The 27,489-nt window shown below is 35.2% G+C and overlaps 1 protein-coding gene across 1 annotated transcript in view; it reads left to right on the top strand.

Annotated features, from left to right (window-relative positions):
- RYR2 (ryanodine receptor 2) overlaps positions 1-27,489 on the top strand; it is a gene marked incomplete at both ends in the record, with an annotated part of 387,777 nt that overhangs the window by 235,233 nt on the left and 125,055 nt on the right. Inside the window, 18 exons of the mRNA XM_080615870.1 lie at positions 1,387-1,561; positions 8,752-8,960; positions 9,791-10,143; positions 11,166-11,280; positions 12,038-12,198; positions 12,850-13,009; positions 13,273-13,359; positions 14,119-14,345; positions 14,947-15,748; positions 16,254-16,454; positions 16,546-16,651; positions 18,562-18,705; positions 21,287-21,560; positions 23,157-23,271; positions 23,402-23,534; positions 24,733-24,836; positions 26,226-26,361; positions 27,037-27,223. Coding sequence (XP_080471996.1) covers positions 1,387-1,561; positions 8,752-8,960; positions 9,791-10,143; positions 11,166-11,280; positions 12,038-12,198; positions 12,850-13,009; positions 13,273-13,359; positions 14,119-14,345; positions 14,947-15,748; positions 16,254-16,454; positions 16,546-16,651; positions 18,562-18,705; positions 21,287-21,560; positions 23,157-23,271; positions 23,402-23,534; positions 24,733-24,836; positions 26,226-26,361; positions 27,037-27,223 — 3,689 coding nt within the window. The remainder of the gene's footprint in view (positions 1-1,386; positions 1,562-8,751; positions 8,961-9,790; positions 10,144-11,165; positions 11,281-12,037; positions 12,199-12,849; positions 13,010-13,272; positions 13,360-14,118; positions 14,346-14,946; positions 15,749-16,253; positions 16,455-16,545; positions 16,652-18,561; positions 18,706-21,286; positions 21,561-23,156; positions 23,272-23,401; positions 23,535-24,732; positions 24,837-26,225; positions 26,362-27,036; positions 27,224-27,489) is intronic.

Below are 27,489 nucleotides of genomic sequence, written 5' to 3'. Positions count from 1 at the left end.
GAGAGAATGACAGATGGAAATGTAATAGTAAAAATATATAGGAAAACAAACTATTTTATGTGTTATTGATTTTAATCAGAATAGATTAAATGTCTCATTAAAACCTTTTATTTCACTATGAAGGCAAGTGCAACCGCTATCCAAACCATAGTTGCTTTTAAGGTTACTCATGACTCAGGTCAAAATGTTTCTGGTACCTGATGCTGGAATTAATTTTGTTTATTACTGTTACAATATGTAACAGAAGTCAACAGTATTTCTGGCTGTTCCTCATCAGATCAAGCTCTCAAGATGTTTTTTATTCATGCTGTTGGATTTTTTCCCCAGTCTTGTATTACATGAGAAGATGTATTAAAATGAGAACTGAAAAGTTGTTTTTTGTAAAATATCTAATTGGCTTGAGTGAACTATTCAAGTTCTGTGTCTTTATTAGACTAGCTATATAGTATTTTGTCTTCCGCATCTTAGGGTTTGAACTTTCTGTTTCAATCCACAAAGCTATTTTATTGTCTTTGATTTTAATCAATTCTCTCCTTGATTCTTCTTGATTAGAGAAAAGTTTTTGACCTTTGGGTTACACAGGTAGGCTCATTTGTTTTCTAGGAATTTCAGGATGGATACAGAGGCTAAAAATCTACTTGCGATGGAATATATGAATAGGGAACCTATTTGTTATTAACACTGTTTTATGTGTGTTACAGTAGTTCTTAATAGATGTTTGTTTATTTGAATTCCGATCCAAGACCACATCCAGAGCCTTTGCAGTCTTTGACTTTTGAAGGTTAGCCATACAAATCATTAATCATGCTCTCAGCTGCTCTGAAATATATCAGAAACTCAGAGTGCTTGTCCATCCACAGAAAATTCTGTTCATTCCAAAATCTGGAATGACAGAAAGTTTCATTTATTTTGCACACAACATTTTTAGAATTATACTTAAGGAAACAAAGTTTGTTTGTAAGCAGTGAATTTATAGGGTACTAGGTTAAATAAAAGCAATTGCTTGAAAAAAAGTTTGTGAAGTGGCTAGTTAACATTGTAATTGATAGCATTTTATTTTCATTACAAGTCTTTCATGGAGCTTCTGCAGAAAAATAAGCTATTCTCTTGTTACTAAAATGTTGAAATAGTTATTTTACCCGTCAGCTGAGCAGCATTTTACAATACCGGTGTGAGGTGTGTTTGCAGGAAGTTAATTGTTGGATTTCCATTTTCAAAGTTAACTTGGAGCACTCACAGGCATTGTTTTGGAATGATATGCTGTGAAAGTGTTAATTTAAGTGCCATCTTAATTGAGGGGGCTAATTTTTAGTTGTACCAGTATGGGAGAGAGGAACACACACACCATCGCTGTTACTCTTTGAAATTCTTCTAAATCCTTTTCAGGCACAGCGGTGGCATCAAGGTAATGAGCATTTTGGCCGCTCATGGTTGGCAGGAGATGTTGTTGGGTGTATGGTTGACATGAATGAGCACACTATGATGTTCACCTTAAATGGTGAAATCCTGCTTGATGACTCAGGGTCAGAACTTGCTTTCAAGGACTTTGAGGTTGGTGACGGTAAGTACTGTAATACAGTGTGTTGCCCATTTTTTGCTGTCTTCCCTTTAATGTGCTGTGCTTGTTTTGTGTTTTGTTGGGGTTGGGTTTGGTTTGGTTTTTTGTTGTTGCTTTTTTTGTTTGTTTGTTTTTTCTTTTCCCCCTTTCCTCTCTCTAGGTATCTACCCCTCATCCTTTACCCTTCTTGATTAATATTAAGCCTTTGGAAAGGAGGTATGCTGGGTGTGAGGATGAAACAGGGTCTTTTTCTGTGGTGAACTTTGAAGCCATCTTTTCTGATCAGACCTTTTCGCTATTTTTCAGGGATGTGTCTGGGTTTGCAAACTCATGACCTTGAACATTTCATCTGTACTGCAGCAGGTCACTATATGGTATAGCAGAATCATAGAATGAATCATAGACTGCTTTGGATTGGAATGGACTTTTGACAATTACCTAATTCAACCTCTGCTGCCTAGGGCAAGGACATAAAATTTTATCTAGATCAAGTACTGAAGCAGTACTAAATTTCTGTCAAATTAGGGAGAACATATGGTAGAATATAAACCTTGAGCCAGCTTTAAGGTTATGTTTTAGCTCTGGGAGCAGAAATGGCACCTGGTCCAGGATAAATCCAGCTGGTACAAGGTTAGCCTCCAGAAGTTTTTACTTATTTTTAAACCAGCAGATTGATTTTTTTTTACCTGTTGTTGTACTTGCTGCAGAGTCTACAAGCCATAGTTTACCATAAGTAAACCATAAGTTTAGTTTACCATAAGTTTAGTTTACCATAAGCCATAGCTTATGAGATTGCAAAAGGTGGCAAAGATTGAGGTTGTGTCAGGTGCCAGGTTGATTGTATATTGCAAAAGTATTTCGGTTTATAAATTTAGTTGCATACTTGTGTGTGAATAAAAGGGTAAGAAATTACATTAATGTAGATAACTGTCTAAAATTTCTGCTCTGTGGTAATGTAAAAAAATCTTTTAAGCTTTAATCTTTTCCTTTAATTTATTGTAGTCACATATATTCTGTCATATTTATTATACATCTGTTAAATAGTACATCTGCGTCTGAGAGAAGAAGTTCAATTTTTTTGAAAAATAAAGGCTGCAAATGATACTTTCGGGTTACTGATTCCTATTCTCGGGAGAAATATGAATCTTATACCCATTAATTAGGCAGTTCCCAGCTTGAATTTTAACCACTTTTATCTGGATTTCAGAGTATTTTACCTTCAGGAATGCTCTGGGAGAAGAATTTTTTCTTTTTCTTTTTTTTTTTTTTTTTACTTCTTCTGCCATATACCAAACTAGGAATTCTTTACTGTCAAGGTGGTGAGACACTGGAAAAGGTTGCCCAAAGATGTTGTGGCTGCCTCAACCATGGAAGTGTTCGAGGCCAGGTGGTTGAGGTTTTGAGCAACCTGGTCTAGTGGAAGGTGTCTCTGCCCATGGCAGGGGGTTGGAACTAGATGATCTTTAAGGTTTCTTCCAACCTAAACCATTCAGTGATTCTATGATTTGATTTAATTTAAAATGAGATAATTGCCACCAATTTCCTGGAATCATGCCTATTGTTTTACTGCCTTCAGATTTCCTTGGATACTGTGATAACATGATGAGGTGACTTGGCTTTATCATTGGTGGTATGGACGTAAAATCATCCTGGTGCTTTAAAATTATAATTGTTTTTCATTTATTAGGCAGTATAATCCCATTGAGGAGTGAGGGGTTCTGAGGGAAACTGGAATTCCGAGAAATTCTGAGGGGAGCCTGTTAGACCACTCTTTTAATTTCAAAGTTGATGAAATCACAATGTAATTTTTGTGGTACTTGTTTCTAGCTGCAGGTTCAGAATTAAACAGATCCCTGTTGAGTCTGAAACTGCTAAATTAGTTCCTGGTTTGACATGGAGCCCCAAGGCCTTGGTAGCCATGTCAAAGATTTAATGTCAGCATCAAGCCTCTCAGATTTTTCGCAATATCCTTATAAATCACATTAAGATCCTTTTGTCTTTGAAAAGAGCTTGCCTTTGAAATAAAATATATTATTTTGTTTTCAAAGGAATGTGCTGATTTATCTCAGATTTAATAACTCTCAATCAATACTTGTAAATATTATATATTATATGACTTGTATATATTACAAATGTATTGTATATATTAAATATAAATACTTGTAAATATTTTATGGTAAATATTACTTGTAAATAATCAATACTTGTAAGTATTAAATTTAAAATTGAATACTAAATATTAATGAAATTATTATTATTAATTATAATATCAATATTGTAAATACTATTTACAATACTTGTAAATAATACTTGTAAATATTAAATATTATATTGTAAATATAAATGTTATCTCATAGACCATTCATGGCATGAGGGCACCTCTATGTATGTGTGTGTATATACAATTGCATGTATATAACACCCAAATTAAACTTGATTTTCATAGAATCATAGAATACTTAGGGTTGGAAAGGACCTTAAGATCATCTAGTTCCAACACCCCTGCCATGGGCAGGGACACTCCACACTAAACCATGCCACCCAAGGCCTCATCCAACCTGGCCTTGAACACCGCCAGGGATGGAGCATTCACAACCTCCCTGGGCAACCCATTCCACTGCCTCACCACCCTTACAGTAAAGAATTTCTTCCTTATATCCAATCTAAACTTCCCCTGTTTAAGTTTGAACCTGTTACCCCTTGTCCTGTCACTATAGTCCCTGATGAATGGTCTATCCCCAGCATCCTTGTAGGATACTAGAGCTTCCATTCTTTTATAGGCTGGCTTTAGTTTGGTTTTGTTAATGGCTCTTAAGAGCACTGAGATCTTTCTGCAGGTCACTTCTCTCAGTGAATTGTGTGCATGGCATGTGCTGCTGCAGAAAGAGACAGTTTCCTTTAGGAAAAAAAAAAGATAGAATTTCTGATTAGAGCCCAGTGTCTTGCTTTGGAGGACAGTCTGACTATAGATCAGTTCTGTAGTTTTAATTTACTTAGTAACAATATAAAAGGCATGTGGCACTCTCCTTGCTTACTCATAAGGCTCATGGGCTGTGTCTTAGGTTTTGCTAACAACAAGAGGAGCTCTTTGGGATTATGGCAGACTCATTTGTGAGATACCATTTCAGTAGATTGTCAGTCATAATTGCATATTATTATGCAATAATGTTTGTAATAATATTGCATATTATTATACATTTGTAAGAGAAATTTCACACTGTAGATACAAGTATACAAGTACACTTGTCAACTCACGATCTCTGTAAGCATGAACTATTTGTATTGAATGACAAATTGCAACAGGAGGTTCATCTTGTGTTCTTGAAAGTGATACATGATAAAGTGTTGCTGTCCTACGCTTTTGCCACTTTGACAGACACTGATAGATGGTAGTGATAAAGTATTTCTACTTGTCTTTGTATTTCACATAGTAAAATAAAAGCTTTGCTCCATAGGCTAGTTGTGCATGTAGAGATTAAGAGTCAGATCATGGGTGAATCATAGAATTGTAGAATCAGCTAGGTTGAAAATGACCTGTAAGATCACAAAGCCCAACTGTTCCCTCAGGACTGCCCAGTCCACCTCTAAACCATGTCAATTTTTTATGTAGTCTCCAGCATGCAAGGGCTACACAAGATCTCTGATGTATCACATCTCAAGTGGCTGGATACTCATTTAGAGAAGGGTAATGAAAGTTAGTTTTTATTCCATAGTAAGACATGTAACTGCCTTACAAGCACACTGCCTATAAAATGAGAAGCCATATTTTTACCAGGAATGGAAATGCCCTGAAACGCCTTTAAGACAACTATACCATTAAGAAATCAGTGCAGAATTTCACCAGAGACAGAAGTAGTGCTTCCATGGTAAGGTCTGGCACTGGTGTTTATATTTCATTCATACAGAACAACAGTTACTGTGTAGCAAGTGTCAGCTACAGGTACAGTACCATTCTGTCATCAGTTAATTTTGTATTGGTGAGAAAGGTTGTGATCTTGATTCCGTATTGGCTACAGTTACAGGATTGTTGGAAAATACTAGACTGAGTAAGAACATCAGTGGAAGTTTTATCTGTATAGGAATTTTTTTCTGGGTTTCTTTGTTTTCTTTCAGGCAATCTTGCAAACACCAATTAACATTTTATTTGTGTGTGTGTGAATATTTGCTTCATGTCTAAGAGTGAATCTGTGAGATCTTTTTCCTGAGCCCACAGGAAAAGTCATAGGTAAGCGAATTAGCAGTTTCTGTGCATTCTATTTAGGAAGGGCAAATATTAGTAATACTTTAAATATTTTACAAATTTTGAATATTCCTGTTTGATTTAGATTTTTGTCATGTATACATCTTAATCTTCATGAATAGAGTTTATCATCTTTTCTTGGATTTTGGACTGCATGTGATTATCTAATCAGCTCTTTCTATAATGTATGCTTACCAAATTCTGCTGATAACATCAGCTGCTATTGCTTTTTTTATTTTGCACTTGATTTGAGGGCTGTAACAGAGAGAAACTGGCTATGTGTTAATTTCCAAAGTGCTGGAGATAGAGCTTGCTACTTCCTTTCATGAAATATTTAACCTGTGCAGAAGCATAAAACAGTTGCTCATATACATAAATATAAAATTATATAAATAGATACAGACATATGTATAGATATGGCATATTCACAACTGATCAGTATACACCTCCTTGTCTTTGACCACTTTTTGGTTTTAAGCTTTTGTTCCTCTATGTTTTTTATGAAAATATAACAGTATTTGTGTCAAAAGTCTAGTTAGGTCACTATGTTGCTTTCAACAGCGGTGGATAGCAAATGCCTGTAGATACATGTCAGAGCAGGATAAGCAGATTGCAGTGCAGTCACCCAGCCTCCAGTGATTTCTGGTTCAGGAGCTTTCTGGGGCAAACATGATGGGTTTGTGTTGAACAGCCCTGATCTTTTTTGGGTTTGGTTTGTCATTGTTGTTTGTTTGTTTGTTTGTTTGTTTGTTTTCCCTTCCCACATGAAGATCTAAACACTTTTTGAATCTGTGTGAGCTTTTAGTGTCCATGATGCTATGTGACAGAGAATTTTGCAGCATTACTGTGTGTTTTATAAGAAAGTTCCTCCCTTTGTTTTAAAGCTTGCTACCAAACAGTTTCTTTGATCATAATTCTTTTTTGAAAGACATTGAAAATTATTTACTGTTCATTTTCTCTGTGCAACTCATAATGGAGGTATGTATCATGCCCCCTTTATAATTTTTGAGTCTGAATAATTTCTTTAATTGTTGCTGATAAGAGAACAGTTTAATTCATGTTGGCCATTTTGCAGATCTATTATATCCTTTTGGACATGTGAAAAGCAAAGGTCTTCATAAGATTTTAAAATTGGGTGCTATACCTTAAATGGTGAGGTGATTCAGACAGAGCACTTGACTTAGGCTGCATATACCTATGTGGTTTATTGAAAATGTTATGTCATTTTTTGATTGACATTGTGAGGATTCATGCTGTTTCTGCAAAAATCCAGTCTCAAGCACCTTAGAAGATTGTCCACAGAAGGTTGTTACTGTTGTTTAGTAATGAGCTGAGATTTATAATGTTGTTGAAAATATAATTTAATTTTTGGCTTTGCTTGAAAACTTTTTCAATATCTTACAGTTTCCTTTAACTCAACAGAAAGCCTAGGAAAGCCTAGTCTAGCAGGCCAGCTGCATGCATCTATGTATACAAATATAACTTTCGTAGTTATGTGTTGTATAATATGATTTTGTGCCATTTATTGCTGGAAAATGTTATTTATTATTGTCTTTCACTGGATTTGTGCTAGCAGAATGGACATAAATCATGTTGTCTAAAATCATCTGTGTTATCTGAGAAGCTGATACTTTGTGATTTAAGAGCCTTACTGTGAAGTTGAAAGTCTGGACTTGAACTTATAACTAATAGTGTATGTCCTTCAGTTTATCGTGCCTAATATATGTATACATGATAAACAATCTTGTGTATCTGTAATAAAATCTTCAGAAGTGGATACTGAAGGCTGACCTTTTGTCTGGTGAGCAGTCAGTCCTGTAGATGGTGCTCTGGAGTTTGCTTTTGTCTCTAAAGAACCTATCAACCATTTTTCATCTGTGCGGACTAAAGAAAAGTGAGGAACTCTAATTGTATTTTTGTCCTTATACCCCTCAATACTTGGTATGTTCACATGAACTAGAATAATTGAACAGAGCTTTATGATTCTTATTGTTACAAAAAACCCCATTTTATTAATAACTAGGTCAAATGAATCTACAAAGCAGTTTGTAGCTGTGGTAATTCAAAAGGAGGATCATCGTAAGAAATAGTAGGTTTTCTAAGGTTTTTAGGCTGTGTGCTGAACCTGACGAAAAAAACCAAAGCCCAGACAGTTTTTAAAGAAGTGCAAAGGGGTCACAAGTGAGTCGCCTGTGCTAATGAAGTAATGAGAATACACGCATACAAATGTGAGGCAGATTCAAAAGAAAACAAAGCAAAACAAAAAATCCAGCTGAAAAGAAAACTACTACAAGTTCCATAAAGCTACAGCATCATGTTGTCATGTCTCATTATCCAGAGCCACAAGTATTATAATTTTTTAAATTAATTAATTTTAATAAAAAAAATAAAATTACAACATGCACTTGTTGTGATTTTGTAATTTTTTTTCACTACTATAGCTGTATGGACAAGTGCTGTATTATTTTTAAAGTAATTCTTGATGTTCTCTCAAAATACCGTGACTAATGGAATTTTAGGAGGAACATGTAAAGTATTAAGATTTGAGATAAAATTGGCAACACTCTACCAGTTTAGCAGAGGGATTAACCAATATCTGATTGTTGAACTCCTTGGTGTACTCTTAGATTTCTGTGAAGTAAATGGAGTCTTGCATGAAAAGTTCTATGACTATTTGATAAATTTTTTTCAGAATGATATTTGTGGTACACTACTTGGTGATATGCAAGAGGTGACGTGCTACTGAAGACTGCTTGCATTTATACTGTTTGTGGGGTTTGTTTGTAGGTTTTCTTTGTGTTTTGTTTTTGTGGTTTGGTGGGGTTTGGGTTTTTTGTGAGGGTTTTTTGTGGTTTTTTTCCCAAATAATTTTAAATTTGGTTATAGAAGGGAGCAGTTCCCTGATGTTCATGACAACATGACAACAACCCACTTTCTTTTATCTTATTTTAAGGATTTCTACCTGTATGCAGCCTGGGCCCATCTCAAGTGGGAAGAATGAACTTTGGAAAAGATGTCAGCACTCTAAAATATTTCACTATCTGTGGCTTACAGGAAGGGTATGAACCCTTTGCAGTTAATACAAACAGAGATATCACCATTTGGCTGAGTAAAAGGCTCCCTCAGTTTCTGCCAGTGCCACAAAATCATGAACATATTGAGGTTTGTGATCCTATTAAAATGTTTCTAGACACTTCTTCCATGAATATGTTTGAATTACGTTTCTACTTTTGCAGTTCTAGACAAAATTTTTAATGTGATATATTGGCCCAGTTCTGGATGAAACTTGCACCTGTTACCAATTTCTTACATTGATGGAGTTGATAATATTTCTTTGTCCCTGAAATCTGTTATGTCTGGACATGAGATTTTCAGAGACAAATTCTACAAGATGTCCTCATTAAGAGATCCTTGTTCAGTGGGAGCAATGTTTGTAAACGGCTTCCAGAAATGAGGCATTTCTGCATAAGAGATACCATGTGTTCTGGAATGATTTTTGCATAACTAATTGGTTTGGATATTAATAAACATTTATTCACCAATTGTGTCAACACTTATGTCAGTTGTGCATCTTGATGGAACTGAATTTATCATTCAGTCTACCATGACATCCTCCTGAAATTGAAAGAGCTCTTTTTCAGCTGATGTATATTACACTTGTAGTATTTAAGAAGTAATTTGTGTTCTTGCATATGTACATGTATGATTTATTTTGGTTGGTTTGTGTTGTTCTGGGCAGGCCTGGATTTATGTTGCTGAGAGTTATGATGTGAGTGGGTTTTTTTATATAACAACGGAACAACAGAAATACCCTTATGGTATATATTTTCACTTAAAATGACAGCACATGATTACAATGCGTTTGATTGTTGACAGCATGTTGTGTCAAGTTTTGCAAGTCATGGATGCTTATTGTAGAAATAGAAGTTGAATATTTAAAACGGGTGAAAAAAGCATCAGCTTCAGAACAACTACATCTTTATATTTGTTAGGTAATGAGAATTGATGGCACCATAGACAGCTGCCCCTGCCTGAAGGTCACACAGAAGTCCTTTGGTTCACAGAACAGTAAAACAGACGTCATGTTTTTTCGATTAAGCATGCCCATTGAATGTGCTGAGGTGTTCTCAAGATCAGCTGCAGGAGGATTACCAGGCACTGGTTTTTTTGGCCCGAAGAATGACTTGGAGGATTATGATGCTGATTCTGATTTTGAGGTTCTAATGAAAACTGCTCATGGTCATCTAGCTCCTGATCGGACAGAAAGAGAAAAAGATGCCACAAAGCCAGAGTTAAACAACCATAAAGATTATGTTCAAGAAAAGCCTTCACGTCTTAAACAAAGGTTAGTAGCACATTTGGCTTGCAATTTTGTGTTGTGTTCCCTCCTCACCCACCTTTTTTTTTTTTTTTGCGTTTCTTGTATTGTAATTCAAAAGACATGCCAATCAGGTCAGCAGAGATTTTTCGCTAATTCTGCCCTAAATTTGAATATAACACAGTAGGCAGGACAGTTATTTATGTGATTATATTATATCTTATTCAATATATAGATTAAAATTAAGCAGAAAAATTAAAACATTTTTGAACATTTTAGAAACCTGTAATTTGGTGTATTGTGAAGGCTTTTGTGATCATCAAGTAAAGTACATTTTAAAACCATGGAGATCCTTTCTAACAGAACTACAAAGTGACATGGAATGTTTTCTCACATGGCTGCCACAAAGCTGGAGATGTTAGATAATCTTTATGTAGAAATGTATATTAGCTTCTCATCTCACTCAATGAGTCAAATAATCATAAGAGTATTCTCTAGTAGACACTTTTATCCTCCCTAATTTTTCTTACGGAATGTGAAGCAGAATATGTAACTTTTGATGATGCTGTGGAGATGGAAACACTATGTCATTAACTGGACAATATTACTGTAGCTTTCCATTTCTTTTCTGCTCTTCTTAACCGAACTTGGTTTCTTAAATATTTCAGTTACAGAATAAATCAGTTGCATATAGGTGGTGTTTTTAAATGCGTTCTTCCAAAGTGATAGATGTTTAACAGCCTGGTAGATTTTTTAAGTTACATGAGTTTAGTTTCCAGTTAACTTTTGAATATATAATTTAAGCTCAGAGTTCATTTAAGCACTTTTTGAAACGAACTTGTCTCTTTCTCTTTTCCAAATAATTTCTTTTGTTTTAATCTATATGGAATTGATAACCTAACCAGTGTTACGTATTAATAATGTAATCAATGCTATGTATTTAGGGCTAGCATAAGAAATACATATTTAGGGATAATGTATCAATGTAAAATTGTGTATATATTGATATATTGAGCTTCTCATACAGATTTTGATTTTATTTATTACAGATTTATGCTGAGGAGGACAAAGCCAGATTATAGTACGAGTCACTCTGCACGGCTTACTGAGGATGTGCTAGCAGATGATAGGGATGACTATGATTATTTGATGCAAACTTCCACGGTATAGTAACATACGATTGGTATTTTAGCTGTTTGCTTTGTTAATCCTGTACTGAAGTTAGTCCACTATGTTCCTTTTGTTTTGACTTGTCAGTCTAAAAGAATTTCCACATGGAAATCCATAAGTGAATTGAATCCATTTTTGAAACTACTATTGATAACACCAAACACAAAAGAGGAAGAATAAGTAGTTCTAGAATAATGGAATAAATAGGAAAAATTGCATTAAACAGGGTCCAGGACTATACTGTTACTCAACATTTATTTAATGGAATTCCCAATTAAAGTTCTGTGCAGGTTTTGTGCATCTTCTCTGACAAGATCAGCTCCGTAAACAGGCAGTCTTCAATTTTTAAAGGGAAAAAAATACTTCTCTTCTGGATATATTCTCCTCTTTCTAAAAGATACTAGATACTAGAAACTGAGTCACCTCCAGTATAGAAATTGTAGCTGCACTAAAAAAAAAAATCCTAGAATGCTATGATGGGGAAGCCTACAATACAATCATATAAGCTGCATTTTTAATACTTTCAATTGTTTTTTTTAATATACATATTTTGTTAGCTGTATTTTGATTTGTGTTTATATTCTTTTGTTTCTTTGCTTATGAATTGCACTTGAAGAAGCCTATGCTGCTTTTGAAGAGATTAGATGTTCTCAGATTTTAAAGGAACAAATTAATTCTGAATCAAACTGATAAACTGGAAACCAAATGCTAACATTTAAAGATTTTTTTTTTTGTTTTTGTTTTTTGGCAGTACTATTATTCAGTGAGAATATTTCCTGGTCAAGAACCTGCTAATGTCTGGGTGGGCTGGATTACATCTGACTTTCACCAGTATGACACAAGCTTTGACTTAGAAAGAGTGCGTACTGTCACAGTTACCCTGGGAGATGAAAAAGGGAAGGTTCATGAGAGGTTGGTTAAAATTTTCTTAAAAAGATACATATTTTATACCCGTAAAAGCAACTAACAATCTATAAACTGTAAATCCACCTTATTTAATATAGTTAGGGTTATGTTAAAAAAATGAAATAAACAAAAAGTATAACTTGTTCTCTTGCTTGTGAAGAAACAGCAATGTGATTATTACTCCATGTATATAGTAATAATGTAATCAAATCAGTAGGCACAGCTTGTCTGTGTAGTTTCAGACTATGATCGTATAAATACTGACCTATGAACTGCTACAAAGTAGAGTAAAAAACCTGGTAGCATTTTTGGAACTTTTTGATTTTGAACAGGCCAGAATTGGTGCAGCACCTCCTCTCAGCACTTCAGCTTGTGATCCTGCCAGAAACTGTGTGTTTAACGTAAATGATTTGTAACATTAACTTTGAAAGTCAGTTTTGTATCATAGAATTTTATGCTTGTTAATATTTTGCAATCTTCAATTTTTATTTTTTCAATTATGAAGTCAAGGTTTCATTAAATTTTGACACTGGTTATGCTTTGATCCGTTGTTTTCAACCGCAAGAGCTTGTTGGTTCCAGGCATGCAAAATTGTTCTTAGTACACTACATAAAGTTTATACACCATCCATAAATAAACCTGTCTTTTGACATTCAGTATAAAACGCAGCAACTGCTATATGGTGTGCGCAGGAGAGAGCATGAGCCCTGGACAAGGGCGTAATAATAATGGTCTGGAGATTGGTTGCTTGGTTGATGCTGCCAGTGGCTTGCTGACCTTCACAGCTAATGGCAAAGAACTAGGCACGTACTATCAGGTGGGTATTTTTTGATCATGTCTTCTAGTGGGAAGGGGGAAAACTGAATCTTCAGACTACAATTTATTAGAAACTTTTGTACAATTGGAAGGAGTTGTTGCTCTTATGACTGATTTCTCTACTCCCTTTGGGATTTTCTCAGATTTTATTCAAAAGCTTGCACTTATTGACTGTTAATACAGATATTTGGGGGGTGGGGGTGTTAATATATAATAGTGTTTTGCTGTCTTCAGTGGTTATATATTTGTGCATCTTTGATTTAGGTTGAACCGAGTACAAAGTTATTTCCTGCTGTATTTGCTCAAGCTACAAGCCCCAATGTTTTCCAGTTTGAATTAGGAAGAATAAAGGTAAAGAATGCTTGGGTTTGTGCAGGTTTAGGACTAATATTTCAATAATATTTTTTTTTAGATTTTATTTTGGCTATTTGTTGCCTGCAATGTGCTCTTGTTATTGGGCACATTTCCATGACTTAAAAGTGTTTCCACTATTGCCATTTTTATTCTTAACTCAGTTTTAAATGGTTCATGTATTTAAAACACAGTTCATTGGATGAGAAGGGTGGTAACTGGTTAGAATTGCCAGAGAATATTGCAGAGTCTTGTTGAATTTTCTGAATCTCATCCTTCATGATGAAATGAAATCACTGAGGTCAGTAAGGCAAATCTCTTACTCTACAAACAAAGCATGGGTGACCTGCAGATTAGGTTAGGGTTTTAAAATAGTTTTAAAGTACATTCCAACAGCACACTAGAGAAAACTGCTCTAAAATTTGCTTCCTTGCTTTGGAGACACGGACGTCTAACAGATCAGAAGATGTAAGAGAAGAGTGGAGTTCAGATCTCTGGTCCAAGGATGTGATGACACATTCCATTCAAGTTTCGATTTCAAATTTAACTATTTAAAAAAAATGTTATTGTTATGCACAGTGCTTGCTTGCTGCCAATCTTCCAACAGTTCCCCTGCTGGTTTTACAATCTACTGAGAATATTAGTTTCCTGTTGCACTGTAGTTTACTATATGTTGAATATATTTCTTGAAAAATATAATATATTCATTGTTTGGTAAAGATGATGAAACTGATTGTCTCTTCTGTTGGAATTTTCCAGAATGTAATGCCATTATCTGCTGGTTTATTCAAAAGCGAACATAAAAACCCCGTCTCTCAATGTCCTCCACGTCTCCATGTCCAATTTCTTACTCATGTGCTTTGGAGCAGAGTGCCAAACCACTTCCTGAAGGTTGATGTCTCTCGGATCAGTGAACGACAAGGCTGGATGATACAGTGTCTGAATCCTTTGCAGTTCATGGCCCTTCATATTCCTGAAGAAAACAGGTTGATGTTTGTGTGTTGAAGTATATTCAATTTAAACAAGTGAAGAAATATAACTGTGATTTTTCTGTTACCTAGATGTCTCAGTATTTTGCCAGTGCCAAAACTGAAAATAAAATCACTGGAATGTTAGCTAAGAATTCTAAACAAACAGCTCTGCCCCCAACCCTCTGCAAATGAACTGGTTAGTCTGTTGTCATTTTGCAACCCAAGATCTAAAAAAAAAAAGAAATCATATAAATATCTCAACCTATACTAATTTTCAAATCTTCATTTCAATTATCCAAATTCTTGTTTGTAGTATGAAGAAGTATTCTGTGTTAAGTAAACAATTTTGATCTTTCCCCAGTGAAAAGAACTGAAGTTGTACATTAGGAGCAACCTGAAAAAATTTTTGACTGAGCATTGTTATTAGTCCTTGATTCTTAGGTTGACATTGTTTCTTACATGAAAACTGAAATGTGGAAGATGTCATCCCTAGAATTGATACTGTGCCAATGTTATTCTTAGGGAGAATTTTGAATTCCTTCACTTAAGTAAGTTTTTGCACTGATACAAAATTTACTGTTTGTTTTTTTGTTTGTTTATTTGTTTTTCTCTGCAGGACAATTGATATTTTAGAGCTGACAGAACAAGAAGAATTGCTGAAATTTCACTACCATACCCTCCGATTATATTCAGCTGTTTGTGCTTTAGGTAACAATAGAGTGGCCCATGCTATGTGTAGCCATGTGGATGAATCTCAGCTCCTGTATGCTATTGAGAATAAATATATGCCAGGATTATTACGTGCAGGATATTATGACTTACTCATTGACATCCATCTCAATACCTATGCAACTGCCAGGTTAATGATGAATAATGAATTCATAGTTCCAATGACAGATGAGACCAAGAGTATTACTTTGTTTCCTGATGAAAACAAAAAACATGGCCTCCCTGGCATAGGACTTAGCACTTCATTAAGGCCAAGAATGCAGTTCTCCTCTCCGAGCTTTGTAAGCATTAGCAGTGAGTGCTTTCAGTTCAGTCCTGAATTCCCTCTAGAAACCTTAAAAGCCAAAACCATAGAGATGCTGACTGAAGCTGTTCAGGAGGGCAGCCTCCATGTCAGAGATCCAGTTGGAGGTTCTACAGAATTTCTGTTTGTCCCTCTCATCAAACTCTTTTATACCCTCCTGATTATGGGAATCTTCCACAATGGGGATCTGAAACATATCTTACAATTGATTGAGCCCCGGGTTTTCAAAGAAGCAGTGAGCCAGGAGGATGAAATTGATTTCTCAGATAAAGAGCTGAGTTCAGGTGAGCTCAAGTCAGAAGAAGGAGAGGAAGAAACCAGAGGGGAGCAAGTGCCAAAGGAAGGGCTTCTTCAGATGAAACTTCCAGAACCTGTTAAATTACAGGTAACAATACTGCTGTGATAGTGGTTCCTATTTCTTCACAAATCCTTTTTTCTTTATTTGATCATTTCTTTTTCAAGGAATATAGTATTTTGATGTTATTTAAACAGAGAAGTAATTTCCGTTAGGAAACAACAGGATTTGATGTCTTCCTAATGATATAAACTTGTTCACCATAGATCAAAGAACTGTTGTTTCATTAAATATATCATTGAGAGTTACTTTCTCTATGATGTTAACAGGGAATTGTTTTCATGGATCTACACAGAAAGGAAATCCCCTAGAAGCAAGGGGTAAAATCATTCTCTTATAACTAATAAAAGTTTTACATTTCATATGTCTGAGGCACATAAATCTTGCAGATGCCAGGTATTGCTGGTGTAGGATTTCTTCACATGTACTAAATGGCAGCATTAAAGATTTCAGTTGCTTTATTTCAATAACATGTAAAAGAAAGATATTTATTAGCTTGACAAACTCTTCTTTCTCTTACAATACTGTTACTTAGATGTGTCATCTACTCCAGTACCTTTGTGATTGCCAAGTACGGCACCGAATAGAAGCCATTGTAGCATTTTCAGATGATTTTGTGGCCAAGCTTCAAGAAAATCAACGCTTCCGGTACAATGAAGTGATGCAGGCCTTGAACATGTCTGCTGCCCTGACAGCTAGAAAAACAAAAGAATTTCGATCCCCACCTCAGGAGCAGGTACAGCTTTGAACAGACAATTTACTTTTTGTTGTATTCTACATGTGGCAGAGCTCTGTTTGAATGCAAAGTTTTCCTTTGTTCTTTTAAGATTAATATGCTGCTGAACTTTAAAGATGATAAAAATGATTGCCCCTGCCCTGAAGAAATTAGGGATCAACTCTTGGAATTCCATGAAGACCTAATGACACACTGTGGTAAGTCTTGTTACTGAATGTTTTCACTTTTTAAATTATATTAACTTTACAGTAATTTTCTAAATAATTTTACATAAGAAACAGCAACTAAGCAGTCTATAGATTACACTATATCAATTATAAATACTGTCAAATAAAGATGCTCATCTTGTAGTCAAAACTGAGGAAATGTACTTAGCCTCATGTATGGTCAAACTAGAAGAGAATGCAGAATGTTTTGCTTCATGAGGGAAGAGTGGCCTTTTTTATTCACCCATACAGAGTGCAGAAAATCAGACAACTAAAAACAGATGCGATAAGTTGAGAGGAATGATGTAATGTCATGAAGAAACATCCTATAAAATTCAAGACTGCTAAATAACTCCCCACAAACCCCTTAATTTTAGAACTTATATTGGAAACTAAAACAAAAACAAAAACAAAAACAAAAAAACAAAAAAACAAAAAAAAAAAAAAAACAAAACAAAACAAAAACAAAACACCCCAAAACCAGAAAAAACATTTGCGTGACCTTTTTATTTTGAGGTTATTTTAGTGAGAGTAATAGGTATAGGTAAAGATTTTTAATTCCTTTGCAATCTTTGCTTGAATGAGTAAGCTTGAAAACATAAGAGGAATGAGCTGATGGGAATCCTGTGAAGCTCAGCAATGAGAAGTGCTAAGTCCTACATGTGGGCAGGAATAACTCCATGCAGCAAGGACAGGCTAGGGACCAAACTGGAAAGTAGCTTGTCAGGAAAGGACCTGGTGATCATGGTGGACAACAGCGTGAACATGAGCAACAATGGGCCCTTATGTCCCCAAGAATAACCCAGTACAAGAGGGGCATGGACAGACTGGATGATTCCAGGGAGGGGCCATCAAAGATGATTAAATTCTTGGAGCTTCTTTTGTACAATGAGAAACTGAGAGGATTACTGTTTTTTTAAGTTGAAGAGAAAGCTCATGGGGGAAATGTAGCAATGCATATAAATACCTGTTGGGCAGGCGGGGTAAAGAAGGCTGAGCCAGACTTTTGTTAGTGGTGCCGAGTGACAGCACAAGAGACAATGGGTACAAATTGAAATACAGGAAATTTTACTTTTTTTCTTTTTTTATGTATTAATTTTTACTGTAAGGGTGATAGAATTCAAGAGCAGGTTTTCCAGAGAGTTTGTGGAGTCTCTAGGAGATACTCAAAAGCTGACTGGACATGGTCTTGTGCAACATACTCTAGTTGAACTAGCTTTGAGCCAGGGAGCCTGGACTGGACAATCTCTAAAGGCTAATTCCAACCTCAGCAGTTCTGTGATTTTTGTAAACCTGCACATGCAAAGTTTTTTTTTTTTCTTTTTTTCTTTTTTTTTTTACAATTTTATGCTTGTTATTAGAGTATCATGAAAGAGCTACTCTATAATCAAGGTGGCTATTTTCTTCTGATTGGTCACTAGGAAGTATATTTATTGCAACTATAGATCTTTCACTTCTGTGTGTTTTACTTAAAAATCTCCTAGTCTTTACTAGTATCAGTCGAACCATACTGTGTCAGTAGGGACTATATCTGCACTTTTTAACTACATATGTTCAAAACACAGGCATCAGTGCTAGCATGAAAACATTCATACTTGCGGAGTTGACCACATATATATATTTACTAAATATTTCATGCATTATAGCACACAAATTATACAAAATTAAATTAACAAGATTATATGATCCTTACCTGCAGTTTCCTGTCTTGCTCATATGCCTGATCTATACTAGTTCCAAACTGTTGTTTAAGCATATCCCATCTCAAACTCTTTTATAATTCTAACAGAACAGAACAACATATATCAATTTCATTATGTTTGTACATACAAGATACAGAACATGTCTGTAATATGTTTAATTTTACTCTTTGACTATTTAGTGTATATTTTTTGTTTCAGGGATTGAACTAGATGAAGATGGAACCTTGGATGGAAACAATGATTTAACCATTAGGGGTCGCCTCCTGTATCTTATGGAAAAAGTTACATATCTGAAGAAGAAGCAAGCTGAGAAGCCAGTTGATGATGATGATAAGACATCCTGTAAGCAAAATTAAAACTGTTTATTGTGTCCTAATTCCAGAAGGCAAAACAAGCATGGGAGGAAATTCTTCATGTATTTTCAGGCAAAGCCAGGTGAATTTTTAGTGCAGCATCTATGCACCTTAAAGTTTGTAGCTCTGACGTCAAGACAAGCTCAGGTGGAATTTTTATGATAGGCAGATTTGCTTCTCAATGAGGTGCAGTGGAAAACTTTTTCTACTGGCTTTTCCACCCTTGATCCTCTTTCAAATCAAAATTTTCCAGAATGTATCTTGCTTTTTGTAAAATCGGTATAGACTTAATAATTGTAGCAAGGTCCTGATTATGATAACTTGCTTATAAAATCAGTTGCAGCTGTATTTGCATGAAGATTACCAAACAATGGAGACTGTGCAATTACACCATAATTTGCAAAGCTGTGCTTAGGAGAAGCCTCCCCATCCAATCTAAAAATCAAGATTTGCTGACTGTGATAGTTGGTCTATCATTTTTCTGACACTTTCCGTCTTTCCATCTTGATAAGAATCATTGTCAGAGGCATCCAAGTTTTGCACTTGGTGCCAACTGATTATAGAAATTTATTTATTTTTACTTGTCAGTGCTGATTTAATTGTTTGGGGGTTGGTTTTTTTTTTTTGTTTTTTTTTTTTTTTTTTGCTTTCAAATGTCCTAATTTTTCTGGCCACAGTGTTTATTAAGTGCCTACAGTTACAGGATGAGAAGAGTTCTCTAGGGTATTTACAATAAGATGGCTTCTTTGCTGCCAGTTATTAGTGTTAGCGTAGTGTTCTTTAAGTAGAAGTATTCTCCACCTAAAAATGTGCTTTTCAGTTTATAACTGTTGCTTCCATTATCAGGCAGCAGTAGCTAGAGTCTAGGTCTATGCAGAATGTGGCGATGAATCCTGCGGTTTCCTATTTTTTTTCCTGTAGTAAGCTTAAAGCTCTACAAATCTAATTCCGTCTCACTTATGTTAGTAGAAAAGTGTCATTATACTAAACTAGTTAAACAGCATTGCAGTGGCTAGGATGCTTGGGTTCTTCATTGCGAGCAAGACAATGGCCAGACCCACAGGTAGGTGGGATGCACTATTGCAGCTATCAAAACAGGAGCCAAATGACAGCCTGCTCATGCGATTCTTCACAAAACAAAAACAAAGAAAGCTTTGTATTGTGTCCCTTCTTATTATTTATTACAGTCCTTCTTAACTATCATTTTATCCTTTTGTTATTTTTAAAGTGTTTTTGTTCTAAAAAGTGCTATGCTGTGTGACAGTGGAAACACCTATAGTACAGTGTTTGGACAGTAACAATAAAATATGGTACTTTTGCTCTTTTTGTCCCTTACCCTGTATTAGCACATTTTAGCACAATCTCTCTTTTGTTAAACAATATGATTTCTGTAAACTCCTGTCCCTTCAATATCTTTCTGTATGTACTTTTATTTGTTTGAGTTTAGCCTGAAGTTACATCTGGTTTACTCCAGAACCTTTCTACTGTCTCAACACCTAGATTTCTAATTTGAAAATATTTTTGATGTTTGGTCTGCATCAGCCACCTCCTTCAATATCAAGATATTTATTAGGCAGTTCATTGTACTTCAGGAGGGATTATCACATTTCCTTTCTCAAATTTTCGCTGTTACCTGCTTGACATGGAAATAAATTTGTTAGTTATGTAAGACTAAAGGTGAAATTCTGCAGTGTGTAACTATCAGAATATATCAAGAGAATCCCAAGTGGCCTGAAAGAGTCTTGCAAACCTGAATGTGGAAGTTCCCTGAGATCGGAAAAAGAATACTATTGAATTGTCTTTATCAAATAATTTGTCTTGACTCTTTGTTCATTAGTAATTTTTCAAAGCAGTAGTCTCAAATCTTAACTGACATTATATAGTTTGCCTATAAGACTATTCCAAATATATAGAGAAATATATCCCAATTAATAACAATTAATTAATAATCACTTAATTATTTAATGAATTAATATTAATTAATTAAGTAATAAAGATTGACAGTGAGAATACCAGGTACAACTTTCTTGCTTAATTCAAGAGTGAATTTAAAATACACAAGTGATTTGCACATTTCTGCTTCTTTCGAAGAACCTTTGGTTTTGGCAAAAGATTAAATTAAATTATCCAAGTTTTGTACATGGATACAGAGCTTACACATGTAAATCAATAATAGAGCATTTACATGTGCTGCCAGTATATTTTTCCACTCTTACTTCATAATATCTATAAAGACCTATCAGACCTGAATTCCTGGAAAAATCTTGAAAGCATAATATAGAAATAAATCTGGTGACTTTGTGAGCATCTTGTAAGTCTTCATAATTGTTTGTTAGCACATTTATTTTCTGTACTTTAATTTTTAAATATGGGCTTTTGCTTTTGAGATGCTTCTGCTTCTCTTGTGCTATTTTATTTTCCTTTGATAGTCTGCTAAAGAAATACGGAGAAAAAGGTGCTTCTTAAGAATTTAATTTATTCAATTTATGTTGCATAGTGAGTTTTGAGGGACTACCAGTGGAAAGATGAGCAATTAATGATGATTTTGTGGTCTATGCATTCTCTTACAGCTACTCTTCAGCAGCTGATTTCAGACACAATGGTACGCTGGGCCCAGGAATCTGTGATAGAAGACCCGGAGTTAGTGCGGGCCATGTTTGTATTGCTACATCGCCAATATGATGGTATTGGTGGCCTGGTGCGAGCCCTACCAAAGACCTACACCATAAATAGTGTGTCTGTGGAAGACACAATCAATCTTCTGGCATCCCTCGGCCAAATTCGTTCCTTGCTTAGTGTCAGAATGGGGAAGGAGGAAGAGAAACTTATGATTCGTGGATTAGGGTAAATAAGTGGAGTATAACACCTTTTTATTTACAGATATTTGTTGTTGTTTGCTGTATGGTTATTGCCAAGGTTATACATGAAGCTTGAATGTGAATAGTCTGTATGCATGTAAATGCAGACACTGATATGAGTCATGTAGTATCTTCAACTGTAAGATACTTTGCAACATTGCATATATCATTTTTGGAGAAAAACAAATGTAAGACCTTGTGAGAAAAGTTGAAAACTGGTATGTATGTAATGTTTTATGAAATCACAAAACATATCTTGTGACCATATTTTAAATAGTATGATTGTGTGGAAACCTATTAGGAATACTGTCCATTTTATATGAGTGCAGTGTAGCTGTTGACATGTAGAACTTCCCCATCAGTCAACTAATGGAACTGTGTCTACAGGTGTCTGTGCATATGTTATCTTTTTGTTGCACTGCATGTAGTTGGTACTATTTGAACTATGAATTGGTTCAAACCTAGTTTTACCTGATTATATGATTAATAATATTGAAATATAGCCTAATAAAGAGTACAGTTGGAGAAAACAGTAAAAAAACCATGATCCTGTCTACTAGCAAAGAGTTCGGGGTTTTTACTCTGACTGTTTTCAAAAAGAGATCTTGTGAGATTAAACATCAGCTAGAGCAATGAGAAAGATAGCATTATATAAAGAATGCCAGGAATGCAAGGAGAAGAGAAGATTTTGTTGTGCAAAGCACTTTTTTTTTTTTTTTTTTTTTTAGCTTACTGAAAACCTCAAATAGCCAAATAGTGTCTACACATAATTTCGTAGTGTCATTATGAACAATGCCTACTCCCGAGCTTGCCAGCAGGTTCCATCAATATTCCCTGGATGTTTCAGTGTTCAGTGTACCCATGCTAAAGCTTTGGCAAAAGGGAAGGTCCACCATCTGTCAAGAGACACAAAATACTGGTATTTCAAAATCTGTCTTTGTACTTTAGATTTATGTTGTCACACTTCCCATAAGCTAGTGAAGTCTAAAATGAGTGGAAACTCATTTTAGTCCAGCATAGGCTTTGTGGGGGCAGAAAGATCATCTAATCTTTCTGGGAGATACTGGAAGTCAAAAACTCTGATAGTGACACCTACATCAGACACACTGCATGGATTCTCTTGTAAGACTGATAGTATGAATTTGTAGCTTCTAGAGTGATGGAACAGTACTCTTCTTTCATCCTTTTTAAGACTGAAATTTTCCTTGCTTGATCACAGGAGTTTTAGCTAAGGGGAAAAAAAAAAAAACAACCAAAAACCAAAAAAACAGGAAAAAAGAATTTTAGATCTGGAATGGCATTCCTATTGAAAATAGAATACCATCCTGCCCTGGTGTAATCAAGTAGTGTTTAGGGCAACAGCTATAACATGGGAAAAGAAAGGTCAAGGTCCTTCTGCAATGTGCATAGAAAAAAAGAGTATGAGGAGAGATTGGAGACTCAACCTGGAAAAGTCCCTGAGGTAATTTTTCACCTCAGGTGGTGAAGAATTGTACAGTAAATCAGCTTTGTAAATAAACACAATAGCTAAACTGTTTGTGCATAACATTTTAATCCAATTTTTTATTTTGTTTTCCTGTAGAGACATCATGAATAATAAAGTATTTTACCAGCATCCAAATCTCATGAGAGCTTTAGGCATGCATGAAACTGTCATGGAAGTGATGGTAAATGTGCTTGGTGGAGGAGAATCCAAGGTAAAGCAGTTCACTGTTAGGAGACAGAACATAAATATTAGTGTGATAAAAGGCTGTTACATAAGTAATCTTCTGCGAGTTTTATGCCTGTCAGAGTTTGAGCTTCAGTCTGTTTTTATTTGTTTCTTAGGAAATCACTTTCCCAAAGATGGTGGCAAACTGCTGTCGTTTTCTATGTTATTTTTGCCGCATCAGCAGGCAGAATCAAAAAGCTATGTTTGATCATCTTAGCTATTTATTGGAAAACAGCAGTGTTGGCCTTGGTAAGTAATCAGTGTGTCTTTTGAGATTCTAAACCAAAACTAAAATCTTAAAACTTTCTGCTGATTTATATATATATATATATATACACATTACGTATAAATAAAACCGCTTGTGTTTTTCTGCATCCTTTGCACACTCTGCTTGTGTGGAAGTTACTCCTTTACCCAGTACAAAATTGTCTTCATTAACTGTATTGCTAACTCCAAACAAACCCCTGACAGTAGGGGTTTGTAGGGTTGCAGTAATTTAGTATAGGCTTTTTTTTGCATGTGCATGGCCATTCAGAGAGAATTGGTGACTAGTTGCACATTTTGAGAATAAAATCCTGTTTTGATGAAGAGAATCATAAATAAGTTTTGGCAGCATTTCATTAGGGCTTGCTTCTCACTTCTCATGCTTACTACTCTGCACTTTCTTCTGTAGACTGTTCAGTATGCCTCTATGGCAGTGGGAGGAATACAGAGCTCGTTTACCTGGGTATGCATGTATAGATGTCCAGAAATTAATCTTGACATTTTCTTAAAATGTTAGCCTTTTGAAGTGTTATAGAGGAGATATTTTTACCCTTTATTTACTTGGGATTAAGAATATATAATTATTTAGAATTAGCATAGTAATTTTTTTTTACATGATCACAAATTCCTTATTAATGTATAAGTAGAGGACAGAAGCATAAACTGGAAAACAATTTGAAGAGAAAGTGCTCAAACAAATGTATTTGGAGTGTAAATATGAAACCCTTAGCTTTTTCTAATGCTATAATTACTGCCATTTTTTAAAGAAATAGAGAAAATGTGTAACCTTATATTTTAAAGATATTGTCTTTATCATTGTATTTGCTAAAACATCAGTGTGTTAGGTATAAAATCCTTGCTAACTTTTCCTCAAAACAAAGCTGTGTCAGTTAGGAGAACTAGAAAGAATGAGATCTTAAAACAAAGCATGTGATGAGAATAAGTGAGAATGAGTGTGTAAGAAAAGTTGTTTCTAGCTTGGACATCTACATTATATTTTGATTTCATATCAGTGTCAAATTTCATGCAAATGCACAATCATTTGAAGTGGTATAAATGATATGCTTATAATATGCTAACTAATACAATTTTGTATTTTATTTTAAAAGATAGTTGCTGTATTTACTGTGAATTTGTTGGGTTTTTGCTAAGCTGCTGTTGAAATTAAATGTTGTTTTAACAGCCTCTCCTTCTATGCGAGGATCAACTCCTTTAGATGTTGCAGCAGCCTCTGTGATGGATAACAATGAACTTGCTTTAGCGTTAAGGGAGCCTGATCTGGAGAAGGTTGGTAGCTTCTTCATTAAACACTTTTTTTTTTTCCCCTGTAAGGAGGAGACAGTTCCTGTTTGCTGGAGTAATCAAAATCCAAGATTCTAAGACTTATGTGGGAGTTTTAGGTACCTGTCAGAGGAACACTATTAGGATCTGATTGATTGTTCTCTCTGCTGATGATCTGGATAGTTGAACTGAGTTTATGGGTATTACGTACACAGCTGTAATCCAAAGGAATTTCCTCAAGGGCAGCTCTTACTTTTGGAATAACGGAGTCTATACCCAACAAAATTTAATTGCTAAAATCTTACATTGTTGTTCTGTCTTGATGGTGACATGCAGTGGTGGCATAATGCAGTAGTTGTTACCAGAATTCTTGTGATGACTTGTTACAATAAACAAGAACTTTTCACAGAGATATCTATCTGTATTTTTTCTTAACATTCATGCTTTAGAAAAGATTGAAGGAATTGTGATTAATTAGGCTAAAGAAAAAAAAACAACTCATGAGAGCATGTGACAGTTGGGTAGAATATGTGAATTGCTGCTGCAGTAAGGAATAGAATAATAGTTACTATATCAGTAGCAGATAGGAAAAGCAACTTAAAAAATGGAAAGACAGATTTAAGGTAGACACTAGTCTTAAATCTTTATAATGGAAAGTAAGATGGTTAATACATTTCCCAATTTGTTATTGAAGGCCTCCAATTTTGGAGATGCTATAACCTTTGTAGGAAAGCATCTGTCAGGAGTAATGTAAGTGTAGATGGGCCTATTCTTGGAATAGGAAGATGGACTATGTGTGTTTAAAAGGCTGGTTTTAAACTTACCATTCTTATGAATGGTCAGCAAAAAGAAGCTGTCTGAACCAGTTGAATACTTAACTTTCTTACATTTCAGAAAGGAGAGGGCAAACTGAAAACTACTACTGAGACTAGGTATGGATTACAGGCAGCGTCCTAAGAAAGTCCAGTTTCCTAAGAAAGGAAGAAAAAGAGTGAAAAGAAAAGGTTAAAATTGAAGAGTAGACTGTGGGTTACATTAGAAGATGTGTTTTCAAATAGAGTTAGTGTGTACTTACGGAAAATTACAATTCAGTAATTCATTAACGCTTACGATTGCAAAAGAAATAAGATATGGAAAGCAAAAGCAGTGATTTAGAGGGATGAGAAATGGAATTGAGGTAAGAACAGTCTTGCAGTTCATTGCAGAAGCAGGAAAAGACTGGGAAAGTGAACTGAGAAAGAGACTGCTCTTCTGGTTTGCCCAAAGTATTATATGATTTTGTCAGGGATAATAGAATGTGGGCACCATATCCAAGACAATATATGAGGATGCTTCTCTTTGAAACCATATGTCTTTTTCACAATTAATATCTTTTTCATCTTAACTTGCTTGTAGGTGGTTCGCTACTTGGCTGGATGTGGATTGCAGAGTTGTCCTTTATTGATTTCTAAAGGCTACCCAGACATTGGATGGAATCCAGTTGAAGGAGAGCGATATTTGGATTTTCTTCGTTTTGCTGTTTTTTGCAATGGTAGAGTAGGAGCCTGTAAATTTTTTAATTTCCTCTAATGGGCAAATAAATTTTTTATTTAAAATAGTAATGCAAGTCAACTTGGTAAGTTATTGTAAATTTAGAGGACAGTTTGCAGAAGGAGCAGAATTATTCAAGACAAGCAGTAATTTAGATGCCTATTTCACAAGTCACATAGGGTCCTACAAGCCTGTGCCCAGTTTTTAGATCCAACTGTAGACTTTGAAATGCTCACATCTCCTTTGGAAGGCAGATTTCTGAATCTGTTTATGATAAAACTCATGGTAGACATAGTGGAAATCCCCAGTCTTTTGCTGAAGATTTAGATAGCCCAATTTTAAGGTTTAGGAGCTATATTGGTCCCTAATTAACTCTCACTTGGCTGTGAGTCTGTACTACAAATTAGTATCTTAAGTTGTGAGTTAAACATCCTTTAGTACATAGTTACTTCTGTGGCCGTATTTAATGTTTTAATTATATCACATGTTTTATTTCATAGCTATTATTACAATAATAGAGGAGTATTTTTGTGTGCTTATGTAACTGTGTCATGATATTTAAACTTCCTTGTAGTTAAAAGTGTATACTGATGCTCTTTTTTATACCTTTTTTTTTATTACATTTCAGAACTGGTTTTGATATAATTTTAATACTGGTATTTTTTCTGTGTGGTAGGAGAGAGTGTGGAGGAGAATGCTAATGTTGTAGTCAGGCTGCTTATCCGTCGACCTGAATGTTTTGGTCCAGCTCTAAGAGGAGAAGGAGGCAATGGTTTACTTGCTGCCATGGAGGAAGCAATACAAATAGCAGAAGATCCAACAAGAGATGGACCTTCCCCAAGTAATGGATCTAGTAAAACCCTGTAAGTGCAGTGGAACTGCTTTCATTGCCATCATTTTTGTTTATTTGTGTTTTTTTAATCTTAGTTGTGAAATGACTTGTTTGCTTAATATGTGAATTATAAGTTGGATTCTTCCTTGGATTCTATGGAGAGTAGAGATTAATCTACTGTCGTGGTTTAAGCCCAGGCCGTAAATCAGAACCACGAAGTCCACTTCCCCCCCACCTTTCTTCCCTCCACTCCTGGAGGGATGGGGAGGAGAATCAAAAGAATGCAACTCCCACGGG

The sequence above is a fragment of the Psittacula echo genome, assembly GCF_963264785.1.
Source record: "Psittacula echo genome assembly, chromosome: 4".
Taxonomy (NCBI): Eukaryota; Metazoa; Chordata; class Aves; order Psittaciformes; family Psittacidae; genus Psittacula; species Psittacula echo.
This window is presented reverse-complemented; position numbering and strand designations above follow the sequence as displayed.